Here is a 23551-nt window from a genome sequence, read left to right as displayed (position 1 = left end):
CTTTCCATTCCTCACCATCCAGTCTGAGTGGAAGAAGCTCCTTGGATGAGAAGTGAAACATCTTCAAAAAAAAAACCAGAAAGTCCAGTTACTTCTTGAAAAAGCACCTTTGGGGTGATGATGTTACCTGGTTTGGTAAAGAAACCTTTGTAAGAAAACCACCATGCTCAGAGAGCATCAAGGACCTCTCAGTATTCTGTTGATTTATGATTAAAAATGGGAGTAACAGTCAGTGGATCTCCATCCACATCCTACTAGGAACACCAGAGCTATTCAGAATGAATCTTTGTCTTAACCCAGAGGATATAATATATACAGGTAGTCTTGACTTATAACAGTGACTGTTCAAACTTACGTGGACATTGGAAAAAGTGACTTACGACCATTTTTCTCAGCATTCCCATGGTCACATAATCAAAATTCAGATGCTTGGCAAATGGTTCATATTTATGATGGTCACAGTGTCCCTGGGTCATGTGATCCCCTTTTGTGAACTTTGAACAAGCAATGGGGAAGCCAGATTCACTTAACTGTGTGACTAACCTAACAAATGCAGTGATTCACTTAGCAACTGTGGCAAGAAAGGTCATAAAATGGGACAAACTCGCTTAACAAATTTTTCACTAAGCAACCTAAGTGTTGGGCTCAAATATGGTCTTAACACAAGGACTTGTATCTTATTTTCACACTGGCAGCTTTTATTGAAAATAGAACTATCAGGACAATATCTCATTCTGGCAGGATGCTATAAAGTATAAATTAAATCAGGTTAAACTTAGTTGGTAGGATCTCCTTTTTTTCGCCCACCAGGAAATCTGATCTCTTGACGTGTAAAATGTAGAAAAGACTTATATCAGTAACAGAACGTTCAAAATTGTCAGTAGACAACAATCTCTACAATACATTAGAGGGGAAAGACATTTAATTAACTTTCTTTATTTCACATATTCCTGGCCTATTCAGCTTCTGCTGCCATATAAATTACCCATCCATTATCTCAGGTGTAGAAAGCAAGCCCTTTTATGAATCCAACAGAACTTGTAGTAAATAAACTCTAACATTTCCATCCTAATAAGAAACTAGGCTCCGGCCTGCTACTTATACTCTCCAATGCACTCTGCTGGAAATCCCATCGCAGCCTTGCTCCTCTTCGCTTTGAAAGTTCTAAGTGCCACCGTTGAATAGCCCATCCTAAGGCCCACAGAAGGAGAGGCTCGCGTTTACTCCGCTACGAAATCATTTGGTGAGGTGAAGGCGGAAAACATCACCATGTTCAGTCCAGTTTCAAAACACTTTGCATTCGTTCACTGAAAAAATGTTCCTCCTTGAGCGTTTTTTGGCTTCATTCACTGCTGTCCGGACGGCACATTCGAACACCTTTTGAACACCCCGATTGGCCAAGGAGGAGCACTCCACGTAACCCTTCGCCCGGATGTCCTTAGCCAGTTGCTTGCCATGCACTAGCTTGATACAGGTTGCGCTGTGAGGACCAGTGTCCCTTTGGTCAGTCTGCATAGCCACCACCAAAATCGGGATTCGGGGCAAATGGGTCCTGACCTCCGTCACCCACTTGTTCCTTAAGCTGTGGAACGAGCTGTGATTGGCCACCGAATAGCACATCAACACCACGTCGGCCTGTTGATAGGACAGAGGGCGGATGCTCTTGAAGGAATCGTTGCCAGCGGTATCCCAAAGGCCTAAGCTGATCTGGGTGCCATCCAGGTAGACATCCACACCGGTGTTTTCATAAACGGTCGGTCTGTAAGTATCCGGAAAGGTCTCCGAAATAAATCGGAGCAGCAGGGCTGTCTTCCCCACGGCAGCATCGCCTACCAGAACGCATTTGACCGAATCCAACATGTCCTCCTTCTCAAGTGGAGTTTCTAAACACTACTCCTAGGGATGCTGCTCAGGAAATAGAAAATAATAATGTAAAAAAATCACCTTGCTAAGGTGACTGGTGGCATTTCTCTCCCAAAACAATCAAAATGTCCTGCTGCGTTTGGCCACGGTTCCACAATTCACTGAGTCAAAGGAGTTTCCTACAGTGGAAAGAGAATACGGTTGGCGTTTTGGTTGCACATCATTTCCCCATTCCATCCCGTTTCATTTTTGCCCACATGTTTGCACACGTTTGTACAAATTAGAACAATATTATTATTAGTTAATATGTAACCCTCCCCCTTTAAGGAGTCCACCATGGTGTACATTATATTTAACTACTGGTAGATAATACCCTGTTTCCCCGAAAATAAGACTTCCCTGAATAATAAGCCCAGTTGGGCTTTTGAGTGCATGCGCTAAAATAAGCCCTCCCCAAAAATATTGCAACACAGCAGCAGACATGAGGTGACCACGCTCCCCACCTCTGGCATCTCAAAAATAATAAGACCTCCCTGAAAATAAGGCCAAGCACTTATTTGGGGGGGGTCAAAAGAAAATAAGACCCTGTCTTATTTTGGGGGAAACATGATAGGATAAAAGATCTGATTTCCTTGATTTAACACAAATGCTAAATACTCAGAACACTTAAAATGGAAACAGAAACCAAACCAATGAACAACTGACAATCTGACATCTAGAGCAGTGTAAATCTAGGAATTAAGGCTAAGGCTTGTTCAAAAGCACAATTAGCAATGGAAGCAAAGGAGGTGCTCTCTCAATTCAACCTGCTTAGCAGAGTTGTTTCCCCCTCCCCTCCCCCGAAGAATTACAAGTTATATGCTCTTTTGAATTCCTTTGAGGAAAAGCAGAGTGTAAATCTGTCAAACTGGGATCCAATTACCAACCAAAATGATATGAATCTCTATTAAAAAACTGAATATCAGGCTTCTGCGATTGACAACCGGACCATAGAGATACTTCTTGGTCAACCTGTGTGCAGTAGTTTTGAATCAGATCAATATCACCAAATACATTTGTGAGTGAGATCTGAATCCAACATTATCTCCTATGTCATGTTATTTATTGCGGACTTGCAGAGAGAAAAAAACCAGATCTTTTAATTGAGAAGCTCAGCCATGCTTCTAATAACAGCCCTGCAAAGAACATTCCTCTGCTAGAGATGAGGTGTAGCTGAGATCCGAGAAACGGCCACGAAAGCAGTCGACAGTAGAAGAGCCACGAACCTACACGGTTTATTTTATTTTTCCATAGTTCCCCAGTGTCTGTTCCTCGTCGCTAAAAACGGGGCCTCTGGTTGTTTAGCAAGCCGCTTCCCTTCTCTTGCTTAAGGTGCCTTAAAATTCAGATAAAATCAAAGACGCCCACCAAACCACAGAGCAGATAAACTATCAACTGAAGTAGAAACACGGTACAAGCCGGCTTGTACCACTCCGTACCACTCTGTAAATGGTGCTTAGTTTCCTCCAATGTTGCGTCTTTTGGTAAACTTTCTCCCCCCAAGTTTCCTTCACCGAACCATCACATATTATAGTATATTTCGTACAATCGATAAGCCTGAAACCCAATTTATATCTTTCTCAGTCAACTTGTTTGCTATTTTGCTTTCCAATCTCTCGGGATTTTAAATCCAAGCATGTACCTATTTGTAACTTGAGTGCCACGCAGCATCAGTTGGATTTAGCATACCGTTATTCTGTTCACTTCAGTGGGAGGAAGTTGAATCTTGCCTACGGTACAATTGCCTTATTTTTTTTTCTTAACAATGCCAAGATGAGAAAAAGAAGCAAAAGTTTAAATTCATTTTGTTAACTCTGTTTGGCTAAAGGAGCTTCTTACCTGAGGAGCTCTCAATCCCAATACGATGCCGCTGAGAATTTTTTCTTTTTCTGTTGCTGATATTTCTTTTGAGAACAGATTTTCAACATCTCCTCGGCAGCTTCCAATCTGTGGCTTTCCCCGACCGCTGCTTGATGGCATTTATGAAGTCATCTTTGCAACAGTTGGCATTTCCTGGTTAATGAGAAATACAGACAACTCAAATGATTCAGAATACTTAGAAAAAGCCTGAGCTACCCAAACACGCAAACTTAAATCTCTAATTTGTGAATAGTTTTCATTTCACCAGAGCTGAATCACATATTGGTGGTGGTTGTTTGCAATCTCGGGTACTTAAAAATAAATAGCTTGGAGCAAATTGTTTGGTGGGGGTGGGGGGGTGGCGAACTTCCCTATTTGTGACTGATTTGTAATTTTTAAAGAAACAGATTTTTTTTAGTAAAAACTGGATGATAATCATGTATATTTAATTAATCAATGAATTAAAAAGATGGTGACCAGATGTTTGTTCTGGTTTGTCCTTTTTTCCTCTAATCTGATCTTTAAGAAGTGGCTCACAGGACTTCAAGAGCCAAGTGCACCTCGGTGTCTGAAATAGTTGGAGTGGGTGTCCTTTTTAAAAGAGTCTTACTTGTTTTAAAATATGCAGAAACTATGGCAAATGCAGATAAAGAAAAAAAACTAAAAAAGGGAAAAAGAACAAAAGCTCCATCTCTCTCTCTCTCTCCATCCATCCATCCATCCATCCATCCATCCATCCATCCATCATCAATCTATCTGAATTTTATATATTTTGAATTTTTTATATAGGCTACCCACCTAGCAGTTTGAGACAACTTCGGTGGATTTTTATTTATTGAGTTTATATGTTTGCCCTCTCACATTTCAAGGCAAACATATATGCCTATGTGGAATTAATTAATCTCATCTTCAATTCATAAAATATATATTTAATGCTCCTTAAGACTTGTTCGAATGGGGCTTTCCAACTCCTATTCAAAAGTTCACGGAAGTGACCAATATTCACCTTAGCAATACTCTTAAGATAGCTATTAAAATACTGTGGATTTGGAATAATCCCATATACTTTTTACTGCTAATACAGGAGTTGTTATCTTGCAGAGCTAATTCAGAATTGAATTATTGTGCTTAGAAGTTTTGATTAAATTATTGCCATTTCAAAGTTTTAGACAAACCAAATTCCTCAGACGATGAAAACTTGAATTTCAATAAACTGATCTGAAGTATCAATGCCTTTATTAGCTTATGAAGAGATTTAATGACAATTTTTAAATTTGAATTATTCTACAGGAATAATATAATGCAATTGAATTAATAAAGGTCAAAATTTAAGAATGATTTACATTCAGTAATACTGGAATTATAAATGAATTTTGACTGAAAAAGAAACCAAACTCTTGCCAAAATTCCAACCGCTCCTATTATAGATTTCCACTTGGGCCCATAATGGTTGTTGAATTTGATCGCTGGATTCCATAGATAAATATAAATCAAAATACATGCCCACCGATAAAGCTTAACACCAGGAAAGTTAGAACTACCATCGTATGAAATCTATAGTTTAGATAAAATCTGGAAGTTTTGTCCTTGCTTTAAAAATATAATAATTGATTATATCCCAAAATAGTTCTGCGCTCCAGCCAGAGTTGATTGAAGATTTAAAAAGTGACAGTAATAAGGGTGAAATTGGGTTACCAGAGACAGCTTGAGTCCTAAAGTTCCCCTTGTCCCAACTTCCTGTGTAGATGTTCTGACCAAGGCTTCCCAAGAGCATGAAGCAAACACCTTGTTCCAACAAAAACCCCTTTTATGAATTTCCTGTGAATTCTGCTCATTCACATCCAACCAAGTCTTTCAAGGGAGGATTTACAGTCACAGACCTTCTCTGGCTTGGAAAGCTGCCATGCCGATATCTGCAAAACTTGGCAAGGAGTCTCGGAGAGTCACAAAACAATTATGCAAATTGATGGTCTCCTGCAACCTCCACTCCCCTTTCACTCCTCTTTTATTTCCTCTGGCCCATCTTCCTCCCCAACCTCCTCATTGTCCGAATCTGCTGCTAGCTCTGCTGGCCACTGGTGGGCCACAACAGAAGAAGACATATTGTACTGAACAATGGTAGCTAAAAAGAAGAACATTTGGGAGAAGAAACTAGAACCTCTGTGTTTGGCTTCTTATGCAAGTGGGAAGAAAAGATCAAAGAGAAACCGATAAATAAAACAAGAAAAGGAGGCTATTAATCAAGAAACTGAACAGTTACTCATCCAGAAACAATTCTGGCCAATGCAACTCTCAAAACCATCACCTGTTGTCATCTTCCATTGGTGGCTGCTGCTGACTTGGTTAACTGTCAAACTACCCATTGTGTCTTACTCTGTGTGTGAGTGTTGGTGTTCCCAGCTCTTACTGGCTTATTAATATATCTCTGTTCATCTTCCTTGTCTCCAGCTGTCTTTCCAAAGTATTGAGACCCTACACAACCCCATCCAGTTTGGCTAATTAATATTTTTAATATAGCAGCCGGGCTACAGGAAGCGTGAAGACAACATTCAGAGTTGCTGTTATTTAAGAATAGGAAAATTGGTCTTTATACAGGTAGTCCTCGACTTACAACAGTTCATTTAGTGACTGTTTGAAGTTATGAAGACACTGAAAAAAGGGACTTCACACTTACGACCGTGGTAGCATCTTCATGATTTACATCCAGATGCTTGAAAACTGACTCACATTATGACAGTTGCAGTGCCCTGGAGTCACAGGATCCCCTTTGGCTACCTTCTGAGGAGCAAAATGAATGAGGAAGCCAGATTCACATAACAACTGGATTACTAATTTAACCCCGGCCGTGATTCGCTTAACAAACATGGCAGGAAAAGTTGTAAAATGGGCAAAATTCACTTAACAAATTTCTCACTTAAGAACATGAATTTTGGTCTCAGTTATGGTCATACATTGAGGACTACAGGTATTGTCTTTCAGAGGATGATTCATATTGGAATGGTTCCCCAAGTTTGGGACTCCTAAGTAAAATCTTTCAGAGGCCTGCTTTTCTCCCTTGTAAGTCTCAACCATGATTGAAATTTCACCTTTTAGCTGCTTCTTGAAGCGACTACTCTATGCATTTCATATAAGCAAACAGAGGCAATCTTTCGGCCATCACCTGGTTAGATCCAGTCTTTCTAAAAACTTTTACTGTTGAGTTAAAGTGGGATTCCTTTGGCAGAAAACAATCCTGCCATGAAATTAGCTGTATCCATTGTGTTGGAAGGGACCAACACAGCACCATCCCTTCTTCCAACGCCAACACTGTAGTGTTGGAAGAAGGGAAATACGTAACACAGCTAAATTGTTGAATTTAAGGCCATTCTCACCCCTGGGTGGTGGATGAACAGAAGCCACAAGGCAAGGGAGAAATCTTTTTCCCAGGTGTATGAGTAGGTGCAGACGAAAGATAAAATTTTGGACTGGTTGGATTTTACTGTAACTGCTATGATTTCTTGATTCTGTTCCATTCAGACTAATTTTAACTCAAGCTATTTTTTTTTCCACGCGCAAAACCATCTTTCTCTCTCTCTCTGACAAACCAACCACTTTTCTGGGATTCCCAAAGCAGTTTCCCTACCGCTGTACCAATAAGAACAAGTGTGTCATACTTTCTGCCAAGTGGTCAGCCAGAGTGGAGGGTATCAAATATATTCATGTCTTCATAGGTCTCAATATTGTAGACACTCGGTTTGATAAGAAACTATCACTGCTGCCGTAGCCTGAGACATTGTGGCTTGAAACAAGGGTGCACACATACTGGCAAACCTTGAGTCTTGCTGCATGTGGGGCTCCTGAGCACAGACCACAAATGTAAGTTGGTGTACGGTCAAGCAGCCAGAGGGATGTTTAGAGAGGTCATCTTATTTATATATTTGGGATTACTTGCATGCCACTTCTTTTAACCTGGGCATATCAAATACATGTAGTTGTTGACTTAACAACAGTTCATTTAGTGACTGTTCAAAGTTACAGGGGCACTGAAAAAAGGGACTTATGACCACATTTCACACTTACGACCTTTGCAGCATCGTCATGATCAGGCGATCAAAATTCAGATGCTTGGCAATAAAGTTCATAGTTACGACTATTTATTTAGAAAATGTATATTGCCACCTATTTGCACATGGCGACTCAAGGCGGCTTTCAAGGTCATAGGTAAAGGTCCTCTTGCACATATGTGCTAGTCGTTCCCGACTCTAGGGGGCGGTGCTTATCTCTGTTTCAAAGCCAAAGAGTCAACGCTGTCCGAAGATGTCTCCGTGGTCATGTGGCCGGCATGATTAAACATTGAAGGCGCACAGAACGCTGTTCCCTTCCCACCAAAGGTGGTTCCTATTTTTCTACTTGCATTTTTACATGCTTTTGAACTGCTAGGTTGGCAGAAGCTGGCACAAGTCACGGGAGCTCACTCCGTTATGTGGCGCTAGGGATTCAAACTGCCGACCTTTCTGATTGACAAGCTCAGTGTCTTAGCTACTGAGCCATCGCGTCCCTGCACAAGGTCATAAAAACACAGTATAAAAAATAAAAATAAAAAAATAATAATCCCCCCACCCAGTGATGGCTAGTTCAGCAGAGGGATGAAAGAGCCACATGTGGCTGACCCCTAACCTAGAGTCACTTTTGGAGAGGTGAGTGGCATAAAAGTTTAACTAAATAAAGTCCAACTTCTATTGTTCTGTTATTGTTTTGTGGCAATTCCGAGTTGGATGCCTCCTTAGCTGCACTTAAGGAAAACCTTTCCTGCTGAAATAGGACTAACTTCTTTTAAGTCTCTGTAAGATCTCTGCTAGCAGTGATCTAATTCTGGAATAATTTTTAAAATGAAATTCAAAATGGGCCAGTTTATTAGCCTGGCCATTCAAGTAAAGAATGGAAAGCACTTGGTATATTTGTACTTAATCCTTCAGAAGGCCAATCCATCTAATTATCACCGAATCATCTTACTAAGTATAATAAACATTAAAACCAAGGCAACTTTATGTCAAGTTGGAGAAATATGTAACTCAAGGAAAGAGCTTACCAGTGGAACAAGCTGGCTTTAAGTTTTCAATTTTTGATCCAGCATCCATCCTTCAGCATTTGGCAGAAAAATATTCTCGAATATTCTATTCTATTCAGAATGCAGTCATTTCCTCTATTTACAACTTTTGATGGTGCTTATTATTTATAATGCTTCATCAGAATACCTTACACAAATCAACTGTGCCCTCATACCTCAAATTCCCACTCCAAAAAAACAGCTAAAATTAAGACACTATCCTTCCTTTCCTCCTATTACTTTAACATCTGCCCTCCCCTAAACATGATTGTCATCCCCTTGTGCTAACCCTCAGATTAATGTCTACCCTTCTTTATGCTGAGAGCCAGCTATTGTTTCTTTGACCCAAATAAACTGCCATTGCTCCCTCTGAAATATTGAGGATTTGGAGATAAATGACTGTACTCTATAGAGGCTCCTCTTTGCTAAGAGATCACAATTTGAGTGGGTTTAAAATTAGTGGTGTACAAAGTGAACAGATCAAGGTATTCACATATTTAAGTATTCTTCCCGGTCCTATACTCCATTCAGGAAAACTCACCAAAGAAAACTAGAAGACAGGGCCTTTTCTGCAGGGCCCCAATCCTATTGATTTTTTTGCAAACTTTACAAAGCTGATTGTGTACCCAGGCCTGGGCCTCAGTGTATTAAGGGCCCCATTTTTTGGCTTTATTGATGGTTGGTTAACTGTCTTGGCCGCTGTATTGATTTATACTTTGTATGTTTTTAACAGTTTCAACTGTTCTATAGTTCTAGAATCGTAAGCTGCCCAGACAGAGGGCAGCTATAGAAACCTTTGGGACTTAACCACAATAGTTCCCAATTCAATTAATAGACTGGGATCTCTCTTTGATAGGGATGTACACTTCTGAAATCCAAATCACACCGTACTTTATGCATTCATGCAGTTGATCTAACCCTCTAAATACTTGTAGACCAAGATTGTCAAACTCAAGGCCTGTGGGCCGGATCCAGCCCACGGGGTGCTCAGATCTGGCCTACGGGGCCCTGGAAACAGTGAAGGACCGGCCCACGGGGCCTCTGCTAGTGAAAATGCGGCCCTCCCAAGCTCCGCTTTCCTGACAGAGTGCTCAGGCCACCACAGACACCCTCGACATGAGGGACATCGAGCTGGCCATGCCTACCCTGGGCCCCCGAGGACAAACACAACCCTGATGTGGCCCTCAATGAAATGTAGACTCTAGGTGGCGTACAGTCTCAATAGGAACACAGTTATTGGGGTGGTGATTTGCACCCTGATTTCAATGGAGGGTGAAACTCCGGGAGTAACAGTTGTGGGTGCTCTAAAACTAAGCCAAGACAACTTGCTTGTTATGAGAAAGACTAACTGGAAATTCTAAGCCGGAAGCTGAACCGGTAAACTGGAAGAAGGAGGGGAAAGAGGACAGTGGCAATCTATTTTTTATTACAGTGCCAAGAAACAATGCAGGTAGTCCACAATTTGCAACAGTTCACTTAGTCACCATTCACAGTTACAACACCCCCCCCCTCAAATGACTTATATGGTCATTTTTCACACTTATGCCCGTTGCAGCATCCCCATGGTCACGTGATGTACATTCCGATGTTTGACAACTGACTCACATTTATGACGGGTTTACAGTGTCCCGGGATCACGGGATTCCCCTTTTGCGACCTTCCGACAAGCAAAGTCAACGGGGAATCCAGATTCACTTAACAACCGTGTTACTAATTTAACAACTGCAGTGATTCACTTAACACAATGTGACAAGAGAAGTCATAAAGTGGGGCAAACGAATGTCTCACATAGCAACATAAATTTTGGGCTCAATTGTGGTCGTAAGTTGAGAACTACCTGTATGGTTGAGTTACCCTTGAGGGGATCTTGACCTTAAATGGATAGCAAGTTTTGGTTGTGTGTGTGTGTTACTAATTTAAATACATTTTTAAGTATAAGGAGAAATTGTAGAGTATAATGCAACATATTTATGCCTTGCCTTTCAGCCCTGGTTCACAAAGCAGCTCAAAAACATTAATGTTATAAGAATCTGAATGTTAAGAACTTGCTTCCTGGACAAACGTTTTACCATTTGTGACCCAAATGCATTTTCACAGTGCATTAAAAAAACAAAACCAGAAAGACAATAAGAGAAGAAAAAGCAAAATGGTGCACAATATCACTTCATTAGTAAGGGAACCAGGACTCCTTAATCTAAAAGCAACATTCAACTGACCGGTCATAAACCTTGAATAAGTAAATAAAAACCTGCTTTTATTTCAACACTGTAACTTTGAATGTTCGTTGAATGAGGCAGTCGGTAAGCAAAGACCCTCTCTACTAAAGTTTCCTGCCTGTTTCGTGCCAAGAAAACACACACACACACACACACACACACACGATTTTTCCACCAGTTCTTGAGGCTCAGATTAATATAGGAGCAGTTCTCGGTCTTATCACTTCCACTAGAAGGAAATATACAGATTGTTTGATGTCTATGGAGGTTCTCAGCCCTCCAGGTCATGGTTGTCCCAAAGGTGGTTTTTCAAGAAGCAACTGAACTTTCTTCTTTTTCTTTGAAGACGTTTCACTTCTCATCCAAGAAGCTTCTTCAGCTCTGAGTGAAGGGTGGGGAATGGAAAGGTTTATAGTCTTTGCAGACAGCTAGTCATTTGCATCCTTTTAGAGAGTTGTTGAGGCCACTTGGAGGTTTATCTGTGCCCTCAGGGTCACCTGGGTAGTACAAATGGGTGTGGAGCCTTAGAACTCCACACCCAGTTGCACTACTCAGGTGTCCAAGAGGACACAGATAAACCTCCAATTGGCCTCAACGACCCTCTAAAAGGATGCAAATGACCAACTGTCTGCAAGAAATATAAATCCTTCCATTCCCCACTATCCTGTCAAAGCTGAAGAAGCTTCTTGGAATGAGAAGCAAAATGTCTTCAAAAGACAAAAAAAAAGAAAGTCCGGTTGCCTCTTGAAAAAGCACCTTTGGAAGTTCATGCATTATTCATTCATTGGCAATATTTGTATATCCCTTCGCATAAAATGTATGGAACCCTCTAGGGCCATCCTTCAAAACAACCATCAAAATGCTCAATGGGTTCTTGTAAAGCATACAGAAAAGGAGACACTAATTAAACTATTTGTGTGTCTCCATGTTTGCCATTCACTCAGGGAAGGCCAAAGAGTCCCAATCAAAGATTCCAAAGAACAGTTGCCTGGAAATGGTTGCAAGATGATGGGCCATGGTGTCCTGGCAACCCCAGTAAGAGCTCTCAGATGATCTTAGGGCAGTGTTTCTCAACCTTGGCAACTTGAAGATGTCTGGACTTCAACTCCCAGAATTCCCCAGCCAGCGAATGCTGGTTGGGGAATTCTGGGAGTTGAAGTCCAGACATCTTCCAGTTGCCAAGGTTGAGAAACACTGTCTTAGGGAATGAGCTGGTTTATAGTAACTCCTAACCAGGCTACTAAGTCTTCTGCTCCCATGTTGCTCATGGCTTGATGTGCCCGAGACTTTGCAGCTCACCCAGCAGCAAACTGGAAACCATGGCAGTTTCTATCATCTTCTTCAAGGTCCAGCTAATCCACTCAGCCGATTCCCCACCTTGTAGCTTCTGGGTCAGAAGTCCCCTATAGAAAGTATAGCTAGCCTTCAACTTATGATCATAACTGAGCTGAAAAACTGAGGTTGTTAAGTGAGGTTTGCCCCCATTTTACGCCTTTTTTTTGGGCCACATTTGTTAAGCGAACCACTTCAAGCTGTTAAATTAGTCACATGGTTGTCAACTGAATCTCGTTTCCCAGTTGACTTTGCGTGTCAAGAGGTTGCAAAGGGGAATCACATGACTGCGGAACACTGCAACCGTCGTAAGTGTGTGCCAGTTCCCAAGCGTCTGAATTCTGATCGCATGCTACAATGGTCGTGTGTGTGAGAAATGGCCACAAGTCACTTTTTATCCTTGCCGTTGTAACTTCGAGTGGTCACTAAACCAATTGTTGTAAGTTAAAACAACAGAGGACTACCAGAATTTGGCTGCAAAAGGAAAAAGAAAAAACCCAGCTGATAACTAGGGTGGCAAGTGAGGTCTATAGAAAACTCTTTGCTGCCCTCTAGTGATGGTCTGGATTTTTTCCTCACTCAGAGCTGGAAACCCCTGTTCTTGTTATTAATTGCGAAGTCATATCTAACCCATCGCAACCCCATGAACAACATTCCTCCAGGCCTTTCTGTCCTCTATCATCTCCCGGAGTCCACTGAAGGTCACGCCAACTGCTTCAGTGACTCCATCCAGCAACCTCATTCTCTGTCGTCCCATTCTTCTTTTGCCCTCCATCGTTCTCCAATGAGTCCTTCCTTCTCATTAGGTGGCCAAAGTCTTTGAGTTTCCTCTTCAGGATCTGGCCTTCTAAAGAGCAGTCAGGGTTGATCTCCTCTAGGACTGACCGGTTGGATGGCCTTGCAGTCCAAGGGACTCGCAGGAGTCTTCTCCAGCAACAGAGTTCAAAGGCCTCCATTCTACAATTCAATTCCTCCATTGAACTTCTGGAATTCCTGCTGTCATTCAAATGTGAGGTCAGCAACGTATAAAGCTGGTTTCGATTTCCTCTTCCTCCAGGAGGTTGCCTACATCCAGCCAAAGTTCACAAAGGCATTCGTGGTCACAGAGATGCCTTGAGAAAGACTCTTAAGAGGCTTGGGAGAAACTCTTTCCTCTGGTCCTTAGCAGCATTAAATAACGTTTAAACAATCAACCAAGGCTTCAGCAGTCCATGTCCCCTTTCCGAATTTGGTTTCAGAGTGTGGTTTTACATTCATCTGGGTTCATGTTAATTTGGTTAGGGTTTTCCGCTATGTTCCACCGCGATGTGTCAGAAAAATTTGAATACTGTCCAAACAGCACTGTCCTAGGCTTCTTCAAAAAAGCTATTGTTCGATGATAATTATCTTCCAAGCCTATCTGCTAGGTATGAGTGGCAGCCACATTTATTCTCTTTTGAAGCAGAAATCCATAAAGGTTCCATTCCTGAATATTGCTTCTGTTCTGATGAAAAACACTTCCCCCACTTTCTGCCTTTGTTCTCATCTGCGTCTACCACCCGCAATCACAAAATCACCATCCCCAAATTGGGTATCTACCTGGCTAGAAGTCCTGGCAATCCCATTTCATCTGGAAACACTTGGAAAAAGACTTAAAGCTAATGTAAACTACATTGTGTGTTCATTTCCACCAGTTAACAATTTGTTCGGAAGTTATCAACATTTCTGGATCATTTTCACCCACGTCTGCTCTTGTAACTCAGCAATAATGCAGACTAAAATCTAATTATAGTTTTGACTTCCTTTGGTGGGAATCTAGGCTTAATTTTAGCTAGAATTAACCCACAGTCTAGTCTGATTAATTTGGGTTCTGCGTCCCTGGTTCAGTGGACATATTTTCAATATGAATAAATTTAGGTCCATTAATGGTAATTAATTTCAATGAATCTGCTGGCCCAGGTTTGCATTATCTGTTTGAAGTAAAGCCACCATTTCAAATGGAAAGGTCAGATGATAACAGAGCCCGTAACATTTTGGCACAATTATATCATATACATTGTTGTGTGTAGCCTCATAAATGGGTTCAAATAATTGTTAGCGAATGTTTGCTTAAGAACCAGTGCTTCTCTGTTTTTTAAACATGTTCACAATGTTTACTGTGAGCACAATGCTCACAGTAATAAAATATCTGCATTTTACATTAAAAAGATGTACCAAGATTTGTTATTGCTGCCTGTGACTTTTCCCCCTTTAATTCTAGCTTTTATAAACTTTGAAGGCCCATTCCTTCAAAAGATTGTATTCTTTCCTCCACTCTGGTTAGAGCTATCAGATCTGGTTTGCAACTCTGAATGTCCATTAGATGATAGCAAAGACCTATAGAAGAGAATATTTGTAGCTCGGGGATAAACTGTGGGGTCCTTGGTGATCTCTGAGCTTGGTGGTATTCTTGCAGACATTTTGTGACCCAACTAGGGAACGTCTTCAGTGCTTCAAAGAGAGGGGGGTTTGGTCTCTGATGATGTCCAATAGTTTGCCCTGTCAGTGTTGGTGGGGAGAGCTCCTTGGTAGTTTCTTGATTGTTCCTGTGGTTTACTGTTTGATTGTCCATCTGAGTTGCTAGTTCATTAATTAGAGTACTGTTGGTTTTGATTATTTATCAGGTATTAATCCTGATATTAATCTCTGTTTATCTGATTGTTGATTGCTGGCTTTTTGTTTCCTTTTAGTTTTTCCACTGCTTTTCTGAATCAAGTCTAAAGGTTATTTATGTGCCTGTTGGTGACTGATTTGTTGGCATGCCAAGCTTCCGGGTATTCTCTAGTATTTTGGGATTTAACTTGGTCTAGGATGCTCACAGGTTACCAGTTGAAACTATGGTTCATTCTAAGCACATGTAGACCTGTATTATGTGGTGACAGCAAGGAAGTAGATATTTCCGTTTCTCTTAGCAGTTATCTAGTGTTTGTCCAGATTTCTTAGCCCAGATATGGTATTGCTACTGGCAATCTGTATCATCATCTCTCTTTCTGCCTTCATAGTCCCCCCCCCCCAAAAAAAACACTCTTCTTTTCCTACGAATAAATCAATCTACTGACTGTGTAGGTGTTTTAACACAAAATAACATGATTTTCCTGTGGATAAAGGGAACAAACTTCCTGTGTCAAGCAAAGGATTGGGCTAGTTGATCCACTCTTGGGGTTAAGAGTCGGTTAAACTTAGAACTTTCTCTACGCCACACATTTTGTGATTCTATGGTTTTTGTCCTCAAGGTCTTCTCCACATGGAAATATGATCTATTGAACTAATAAGAACATCCCTGCCAAACTATATTTCTTTCTTATGAGCTTCAGGGCCTGAACAAACGGTTGGGCGGCTTCTGTGCTGAGTAGTAATTGCAACGAATTGCAAGAAAAACAACGCTGGAACACACCTCATCTCTTTCATGCCCCATTGATTTCAGCAGGAGTACTGAAGCTTGTCATTAACTAACCCAATATCCAAACACAAAAGAAAGAAAGAAAGAAAGAAAGAAAGAAAGAAAGAAAGAAAAAAGGAAGAAAGAAAGAAAAAAGGAAGAAAGAAGAAAGAAGAAGAAAGAAAAAGAAAGGGAAGGGAAGTAAGGAAAGAAGAAAAGAAAGGAAAGGAAAGAGAAAAAGAGAGAAAGGAAGGAAGAAAAAAGGAATGGAAGTAAGGAAAGAAAGAAGGGAAAGAAAGGGAGGAAAATAAAAGAAAGAGAGAAGGAAAGAAAAAAAACAAAAAAACTTACCAGATCGAGGCTCCTGAATACGGTCCCTTGCAAATGTTGGTAACAGTCCATTTGTGTGAGAAAGCAATCAAGGAAAAAGATGAGGTCCTTTCTTCCTAAATCTAGTGAGCAACAATCTTTAACCTCCAAGAGTAAAGAAACTCCAGCCAAGCGAGCTAGTTTTCAAAAAAGCACCCCTGGAGTTCAGGAGCTTCCACTCTGTCCATGGTCAAAGCAGCAGCAGCAGCAGAAGAAGCAGCAATAGCTGATGCAAAAAGACCAAAAAAAGCGGGGGGGGGGAGGGAGAAAAAAGGCGGCAGCTTGAGTCAGTTTCCTGGGGCGTTCCAGCTCTGCTCGTGTGGGTTTCCCTGTGGTGGGTTTCTGCATTGGCCCAGGAAACAAGAACGCGGCTGCCCACACTCTGCCCACACTCGATAGGGAGCTTAGCCTGTTGTGAGGCGGCAGGAAAGAGGCGGATTTCAAACAAGTTGAGGAACAACCGCCAACAATCCCTTTCATTTATTCATTTCGGTTTTCTGTGGTTTCACATTTTTATTGAGCTATAAAATGAGATACAAAATGCAAAGCAAATAGATAAGCAGTGGGGAGGAAGAGGGGGAAGAGAAGTGAGGAAGGGTAAGAAAAAAAAAGAAAGAAAAGAAGCATTGACTTCCGACCCCTTCTGTTGCAGTAAAATAAGGCACAAACATCAAATCCCAACTTTTTCCTTTTTCCTAATAATATGAGCAAGCCATTTCTATAAAGATCTGTCAGCCTACTCGGTAAAATCCAAAAACAAAATTTCATTCTTTTCAACTTCAAGCATGAAGCTCAGAAGCAGTCTCCATGTGGCAGTGGTGGGTTTCAAAGTTTTTTAGAACCTCTTCTGTAGGTGTGGCCTGCTTTGTGGGAGTGGCTTGCCAGCCATGTGAGCGGGTGCGAGTGGCATGGCAGTCATGTGACTGGGTGGGTGTGGCCAACTTGTAAGATGTGGCGAAACTCACTTAACAACGCTCTTGCTTAGCAACCAAAATGTTGGCTCAGAAAATCTGGCATTTGAAGCACGCAAGTCTTAAAGCTATCAAGTTACAAGACCCTTGCACCCCTAACCCTTTAGAAAAAAAACCCCAGGGATATTCAAACTTGACAGCTTTAAGACTTTAAGGTTTAGATAGGACTTTTAGAGGCGGGCGGGTCAATTGGTGAGCCAGCCAATCAGTGAGCGGCGGACGGGGCAAGCGTGATGTGGACAGGCAGGGGGAGGGAGCTGGAATCGGTTCTAAACGGTAGATTTGTGGAACTTCTTCTATAGAAGAGGTTAGAACTGGCAGGAACCCATCCCTGCCATGTGGAAACCAAAGCATTTCTATTCTTTTCTTCCATCAAAATTGTCAATTTTGCCATTTCGGCCATCTCCATCAACTTCTGCAATCATTCACCCATGGTAGGAATCGAAGTGTCCTTCCATTTTTGCGCACCAAATAGTTTTGCTGTGATCAAAATATATAGTGACAAAGTTCCATTTTTTCCCCCTCCAGATCTTTTTCCATTAGGCCCAAAAGGAAAAGACTTTTTGTACATGTCGAATGTATTCGTTTTGGTTCTAACTGCCACTCCGTTGATGAAAATAGAATTATTTCCTGGCCAAGTGTGATTGGACACACAAGGAATTTGCCTCCGATGCTCTCCATGTACGTACAAGCAACAAGTGACAAATCACACACTGGAGTTGGGGAAAAAGGACAGTGAATGAGATGTTTGACCCTCTACCATAGTTCATAATCCCATCTTATTTGAAAATACAAATTTATATTTATTTATTTTTAAATGATTTATATCTCGCCTTCACTATTTTTACAAATAGCTCAAGGGGACGAATATATGCAACAGACCTTCCTCCTTCTGTTTTGTCTACAACAACAGTCCTGTGAGGTGGGTTAGGCTGAGAGAGAGGGACTGGTCCAAAATTACCCAGCCAGCTTTTTATTTCCGACCCATCATAACCTTTTAAAAAAGCTCCTAACATTCACAGAAGGTTGTGAGAAGTAGACTTTGGAACAAGGGCAAGGTCACGACTCCTGAGTAACACAACACTTCCTCTAATTTTATTGAATTAATTTTGCATCACAGGCAGCAGACGAAAAGGTCTGATTTAAATGAGTATATTTAATACAAACAGTTAAGATAAAAATATTTGGGTTTTTTTACATTAAAAACTGAAACATAGTACTGTAAATAGTTATCGAAACTAATGATTTGCCAGCTATGAAGCATCTGGAGTGGCAAGACAGCTGTCAGTCTTCCACTGAACATCAGTTAGCAATCACTGAAGGAAAACAAAGCCTGTGGTCCCTTGTGCCGTTTGAGCTCGGTTGTTTTCTGGCAGACACTTCATAACCCAACTAGGTAATATCATCACGGCTACCTAGTTCCTACCTACCTACACCCAGCACTAATGATGCTCCTTAGTTGGGTCATGAAATGTCTAGAAGAACATAGCCAAGCTCAGAGAGCATCAAAACAATCTCTTCATTAAAAACAAAATGTGTCTTCTATAAACTGCAGGACCCAGATAGAAGCCTGTCACTCCCAATCCTATTGCTGTAAGAAGCAGAATGTTAGGTATTCATGTACATCATGGCTAGATGAATGTACCTAATTCTCACCAGTGTTATGGGTGAAACACAGCTGTATGCATGAATAAGAAACTGTAAGTGACATACACAATTCTGTGCTTAGTGGAAAGATACAAACTTCTCTGTATGCAGCACATAAGATGTGAAAAGTTGTGGGTGAATGTCAGACCTCTTTCACTTCTTGCTATATTGGCAAAAACTGTGTCCATTGTAGGCAAAATAACTAAGCACAGACATAATAAAAAGTAGCACTGGTGAAGCAATGATCATGATAAAAAAAATTGACTTCTAAAGCCATAATATATCTGTCTAAAGCAGCTGTAAGACTTCCCATGTAAATACAAGTGAAGATGAGTTTTGCATAACTTGTTTATTTTTCTTTGTTGAGGAGGTCTCAGTTAAAGGCCGTGTGCTTGAACTGAATTTGTCAGTGTTATGAAAGACAATACAATATTACAGTATATTCTCTTGAACTTTTGGGTTGCAGGCAATAAGAAGTAATGCCTCGTTATTTTATATTTCTAGTGCAAATAATCAAAACTATAAGTATTGCCAGATTGTAAGCCTGTAAAGGAATTATTATTTTTTTTAAATCATGTAATCGCTTAGCAATAAAAGTAAAAGTTTCCATTGCACATATTTGCCAGTCGTTCCTGACTCTAGGGGGCGGTGCTGATCTCCGTTTCAAAGCTGAAGAGCCAGCACAGTCTGAAGATGTCTCTGTGGTCATGTGGCCAGCATGACTCAACACCGAAGGCGCACAGAGCGCTCTTACCTTCCCACCAAAGATGGTTTCTATTTTTTCTACTTGCATTTTTACATGCTTTCGAACTACTAGGTTGGCAGAAGCTGGGACAAGTAACAGGAGTTCACCCCGTTATGCAGCGCCAGGGATTCAAACCGCCAAACTGCTGACCTTTCTGATTGACAAGCTCAGCGCCTTAGCCACTGAGCCACCGCGACCCTAGCTTAGCAATAGGATACTGTATAAAAATTGTATACACACACAGTTCCTACATCCTTTAGGCGTTTAACATTTAAAAATCACCTGCCCAGGTGAAAAAAGAGATGAGCACCAAAGTTTTAGATGGCATTCTCTCAACAGGTCTACAGAACCACGAAAGGGATCTCCTTTATGGCCACCTACTTAACTTTGTTTAGTGATGACACATAAAGGCCTATAAAGATGATTCAAGGGTTCAGACAAATATATATGGGAAGGGATAATTTTAAGGTGTCCATTTTTGACAACTTTAGGACTTGTGGACAGGCTGGCTGGGGAATTCTAAGTGTTGAAGTCCACAGGTCTTTAACTTGCCAAGGTTGGATGTCCCTGTTCTAAATTATTCTGAACTTTGCCCAAGTTTCATTTAATGCTTGGAAGTCCACTTGAACTGATTTTAAAAGGGGATCGGAAGACACATCCCAAGGAAGCAGTGGCATCCTTAATCATATTATACAATCGGCAATATCTTAAGTTCTTTGGTTTGCCTGATGTTTGAAGGCCAGACAAGGAGCAATGTCTGAAAACTGATCAAGGAGAGATTCAACCTAGAAATAAGAGATTTTTTTTTTTACCATGACAGCAATCAACCAATGGTACAGAAGTTGCCTTCAGAAGTTGTGAGAGCTTCATCCCTGGAAGCTTTCAAGGAAAGGCTGGACTGCCCTCTATCAGAAATGGTGTACAGTCTTCTGCTTGTGTGGGGGTTGGACTAGATGACCTACAAAGTCCCTTCCAATTTTGTTAAGCTGTTAAACTCCTGAAACATTTTCAAAACTAGCTTACCAAGGTATCGAAAGACAGCGATGAATGAAACATGAGTGGACTGAATGCTCATTACCAGAATATATGGGAGCGTGAATCACAAAGCTGACGCAATCGCCCCTCTGCCATCCCCAAGCTATTTACAGGATACTCAAAAACACTCAGGCTGTATTTGTGTTTCTTAACGACAACGTCTCCAAGTGATGTAACTGAAGTTTCAAAGAAAGCCGAACACGTAGAATATTGTGAACTCTTTACGGTACCAATCCACAAACTCAGATAATCCTCACCAGTATTTTATTAAACAAAATGAGGATTTCATTGAAGCCCTAAGAAAGAATGTAATATAATTATCGCAGGACAAAGCAATAATCTCCTAGCACCACCTTCTGGTAATAAGCCTAAACATGTACAGAATCATCATGAAAGGTTGGCTCCCGTAGGATGTCATATTCGATACATCAAATGCTGGCGAGACATCTAAAAGCACTGCAAGATATGTTCTTTCGCTTTCTCTTTATCACTGCGAAAATCCTTCGGCATAGTGCCTAATACTGTAACCACTCTAGGAACATCTCGGGGGCTGCCACAGACAAGAGGGAGCAAAGCTATTCTCCAAAGCACCTGATGGCAGGACAAGAGGCAATGGGTGGAAACTCATCAAGGAGAGAAGCAGCCTAGAACTTTCTTGTCTCCAGAAGTTGTAAATGCTCCAACACTGGAGGTTTTAAAGAAGAGATTGGATAACCATTTATCTGAAGTGGTGTAGGGTTTTCTGCCTAAGCAGGGGGTTGGACTAGAAGACCTCCAAGGTCCCTTTTCCAAGTCTGTTATTATAAAATTGAATGGATTCAGAAAATTAGCTTAATCTATAGAACGCATGAAGTTTGGAAGTTTCTGCCCCTTGTAGGGGTCTTTAGTGCTCTCTGAGTTGGGTTGTTTTCTTGCAGACATTTCATGACCCAACTAGGGAACATCATCAGTCCTAGAAGCAACCTCACTTGCTAATAGTACCGATGATGTTATCTAGTTGGGTCATGAAACGTCTGCAAGAAAGCTCAGGGAGCACCAAGGTCCCACAGTCCCCCTCCTCCCCCTCCCACCTAGCACTGGTGATGTTCCCTAGTTGGGTCATGAAACATCTGTTAAGAAACCAAAGCTCAGAGCAACAAGGACACCACAGTTCAACCCTGGGCTACAAATATTTTCTTCTTTTGATAACTTCCCCTAGAAGCCACAAGTAGAGAAACATGGATGCAGGGACATGACATCGGCATCACCCAAACGCCACAACTTAGTACTTGCATCACATATTGGAATGCGAGTTTGTTGTAAGAGTGCCATTGATGAGCTATCATTGGGAATTCAATTTCATTTCATTGGCTCCCAGATATCCCAGCTGGCCTTTTATATCTGTGGTTTAACCACAGATGTGAATTTGTGTAGTGGGCTAAGCCTTAACGTGTTGCAATTTTCCTTTATTATATTCAGGGTGATGTGTGAATCTGCAATGCAGGTCATAAGGTGAATGTGGCTTTGTTCACAATTCCGACTAAGCAAAACATTAAAGTCTATGACAATTAGTGTTTTTTTTTTTTAAAAAAAAAACAAAACAACACTGATTTTGAAATACTATATGAATATTTTCCTATGAACTAGATGTCATGTAATACACAGCGGTCACAATTAGTCTGGAATTGGTTGCCCATGAAAGCTGTGTGGGAAAGATTTTATTAGTGGCCCCCGAGTCAACCTTATGAGGAAGTTGCCCACGTGGCAGTCATTTCCCTGCCGTCTTTCCATGAAACGTTTCTTTTGCTCCAGAGAGCTTCTAATTGCAGAATCGACCACAAAGGAACTCCGTCAATCAACAGCTGCTTCTCATAAACTCTTCTTGATGCATTTTGCACCTCATCATTGCACATCTTTTCTTCCCCATAGAGCCCCCAGTAATCTGAGATTGAGGGAGGCGGTGGCTCAGTGGCTAAGACGCTGAGCTTGTCGATCAGAAAGGTTTGAATCCCTAGTGCAGCGTAATGACAATGACTCAATGCCGAAGGGGCACGGAAAGAGCGCAGTGGTTAGAGTGCAGTACTGCAGGCCACTTCAGCTGACTGCTAACTGCAGTTTGGCGGTTCAAATCTCACCGGCTCACAGGTTGACTCAGCCTTCCATCCTTCCGAGGTGGGTAAAATGAGGACCCGGATTGTTGTTGGGGGCAATATGCTGACTCTGTAAACCGCTTAGAGAGGGCTGAAAGCCCTATGAAGCGGTATATAAGTCTAACTGCTATTGCTATTGCTATTCCCACCAAAGGTGGTTCCTATTTTTTCTACTTGCATTTTTACATGCTTTCGAACTGCTAGGTTGGCAGAAGCTGGGACAAGTCACGGGAGCTCACTCCGTTACACAGTACTAGGGATTTTGAACCCCCAAACTTTCTGATCAACAAGCTAAGCATCTTAGCCACTGAGCCCTTTAGACTTCTGTTTATTGGAGATATGGGCTAATTTCTGCACAATCTTATTTTTCTTTATGCATAGAAAACTGACTCCTCTAATGCAAATAGGACTTTCGTTTCATTTAAAAACTGAAGATTGACTAAATGAAAGATGTTTAAATAAATGTAACTCCTTGATTAAGGTATTTATTCAAAGTTCTTTATTTTAAAAAAAATCCATGTGCTAACAACCAAGCGATATAAAAAAAAAGGAATTAGGTAAGATTTGTACGCTTAACAAAAACAAGAGGAATTCATTTATATACCGTATATATTCCATAATATGATAGTGAGTACTGCAATACTGGATGTTTCATTAATATACCTTTTTGCACCCTTAATGGAAAATTATTTCCTGTTCAGTACTTGAGATTCCAACTTTCTTCTTAGGAGGATTGGTAATATTTTCATCACTTTGAACATTCACTTGCAATTTAGGTCCACATGAATAAATATTAGTAAGTAATCACATACGTCTATGTTTCCAAAACTGGCAGTCATATCAGAAAATGTGATTGCAAGTA

At 41.0% G+C, this 23551-nt stretch overlaps 1 protein-coding gene across 2 annotated transcripts; it reads right to left on the bottom strand.

Annotated features, from left to right (window-relative positions):
* Positions 1 to 700: 700 nt before the first annotated feature.
* Positions 701 to 16364, bottom strand: RHOH (ras homolog family member H). Of its 2 annotated transcripts, XM_032224394.1 has the most exons (3): positions 16145 to 16364; positions 3742 to 3915; positions 701 to 2042 (listed from the first exon to the last, which is right to left on the bottom strand). In XM_032224394.1, the coding sequence occupies exon 3, from the start codon at positions 1858 to 1860 to the stop codon at positions 1285 to 1287; it is 576 nt and encodes a 191-aa protein (XP_032080285.1). In that variant the 5' UTR covers positions 1861 to 2042; positions 3742 to 3915; positions 16145 to 16364; the 3' UTR covers positions 701 to 1284. The 2 variants fall into 2 exon arrangements, with proteins under 2 accessions (XP_032080285.1, XP_032080286.1); XM_032224395.1 differs by lacking the exon at positions 16145 to 16364 and having other exon boundaries at positions 3742 to 3931.
* Positions 16365 to 23551: the final 7187 nt, after the last annotated feature.

Source organism: Thamnophis elegans, chromosome 9 (genome assembly GCF_009769535.1).
Source record: "Thamnophis elegans isolate rThaEle1 chromosome 9, rThaEle1.pri, whole genome shotgun sequence".
Lineage (NCBI taxonomy): Eukaryota > Metazoa > Chordata > Lepidosauria > Squamata > Colubridae > Thamnophis > Thamnophis elegans.
This window is presented reverse-complemented; position numbering and strand designations above follow the sequence as displayed.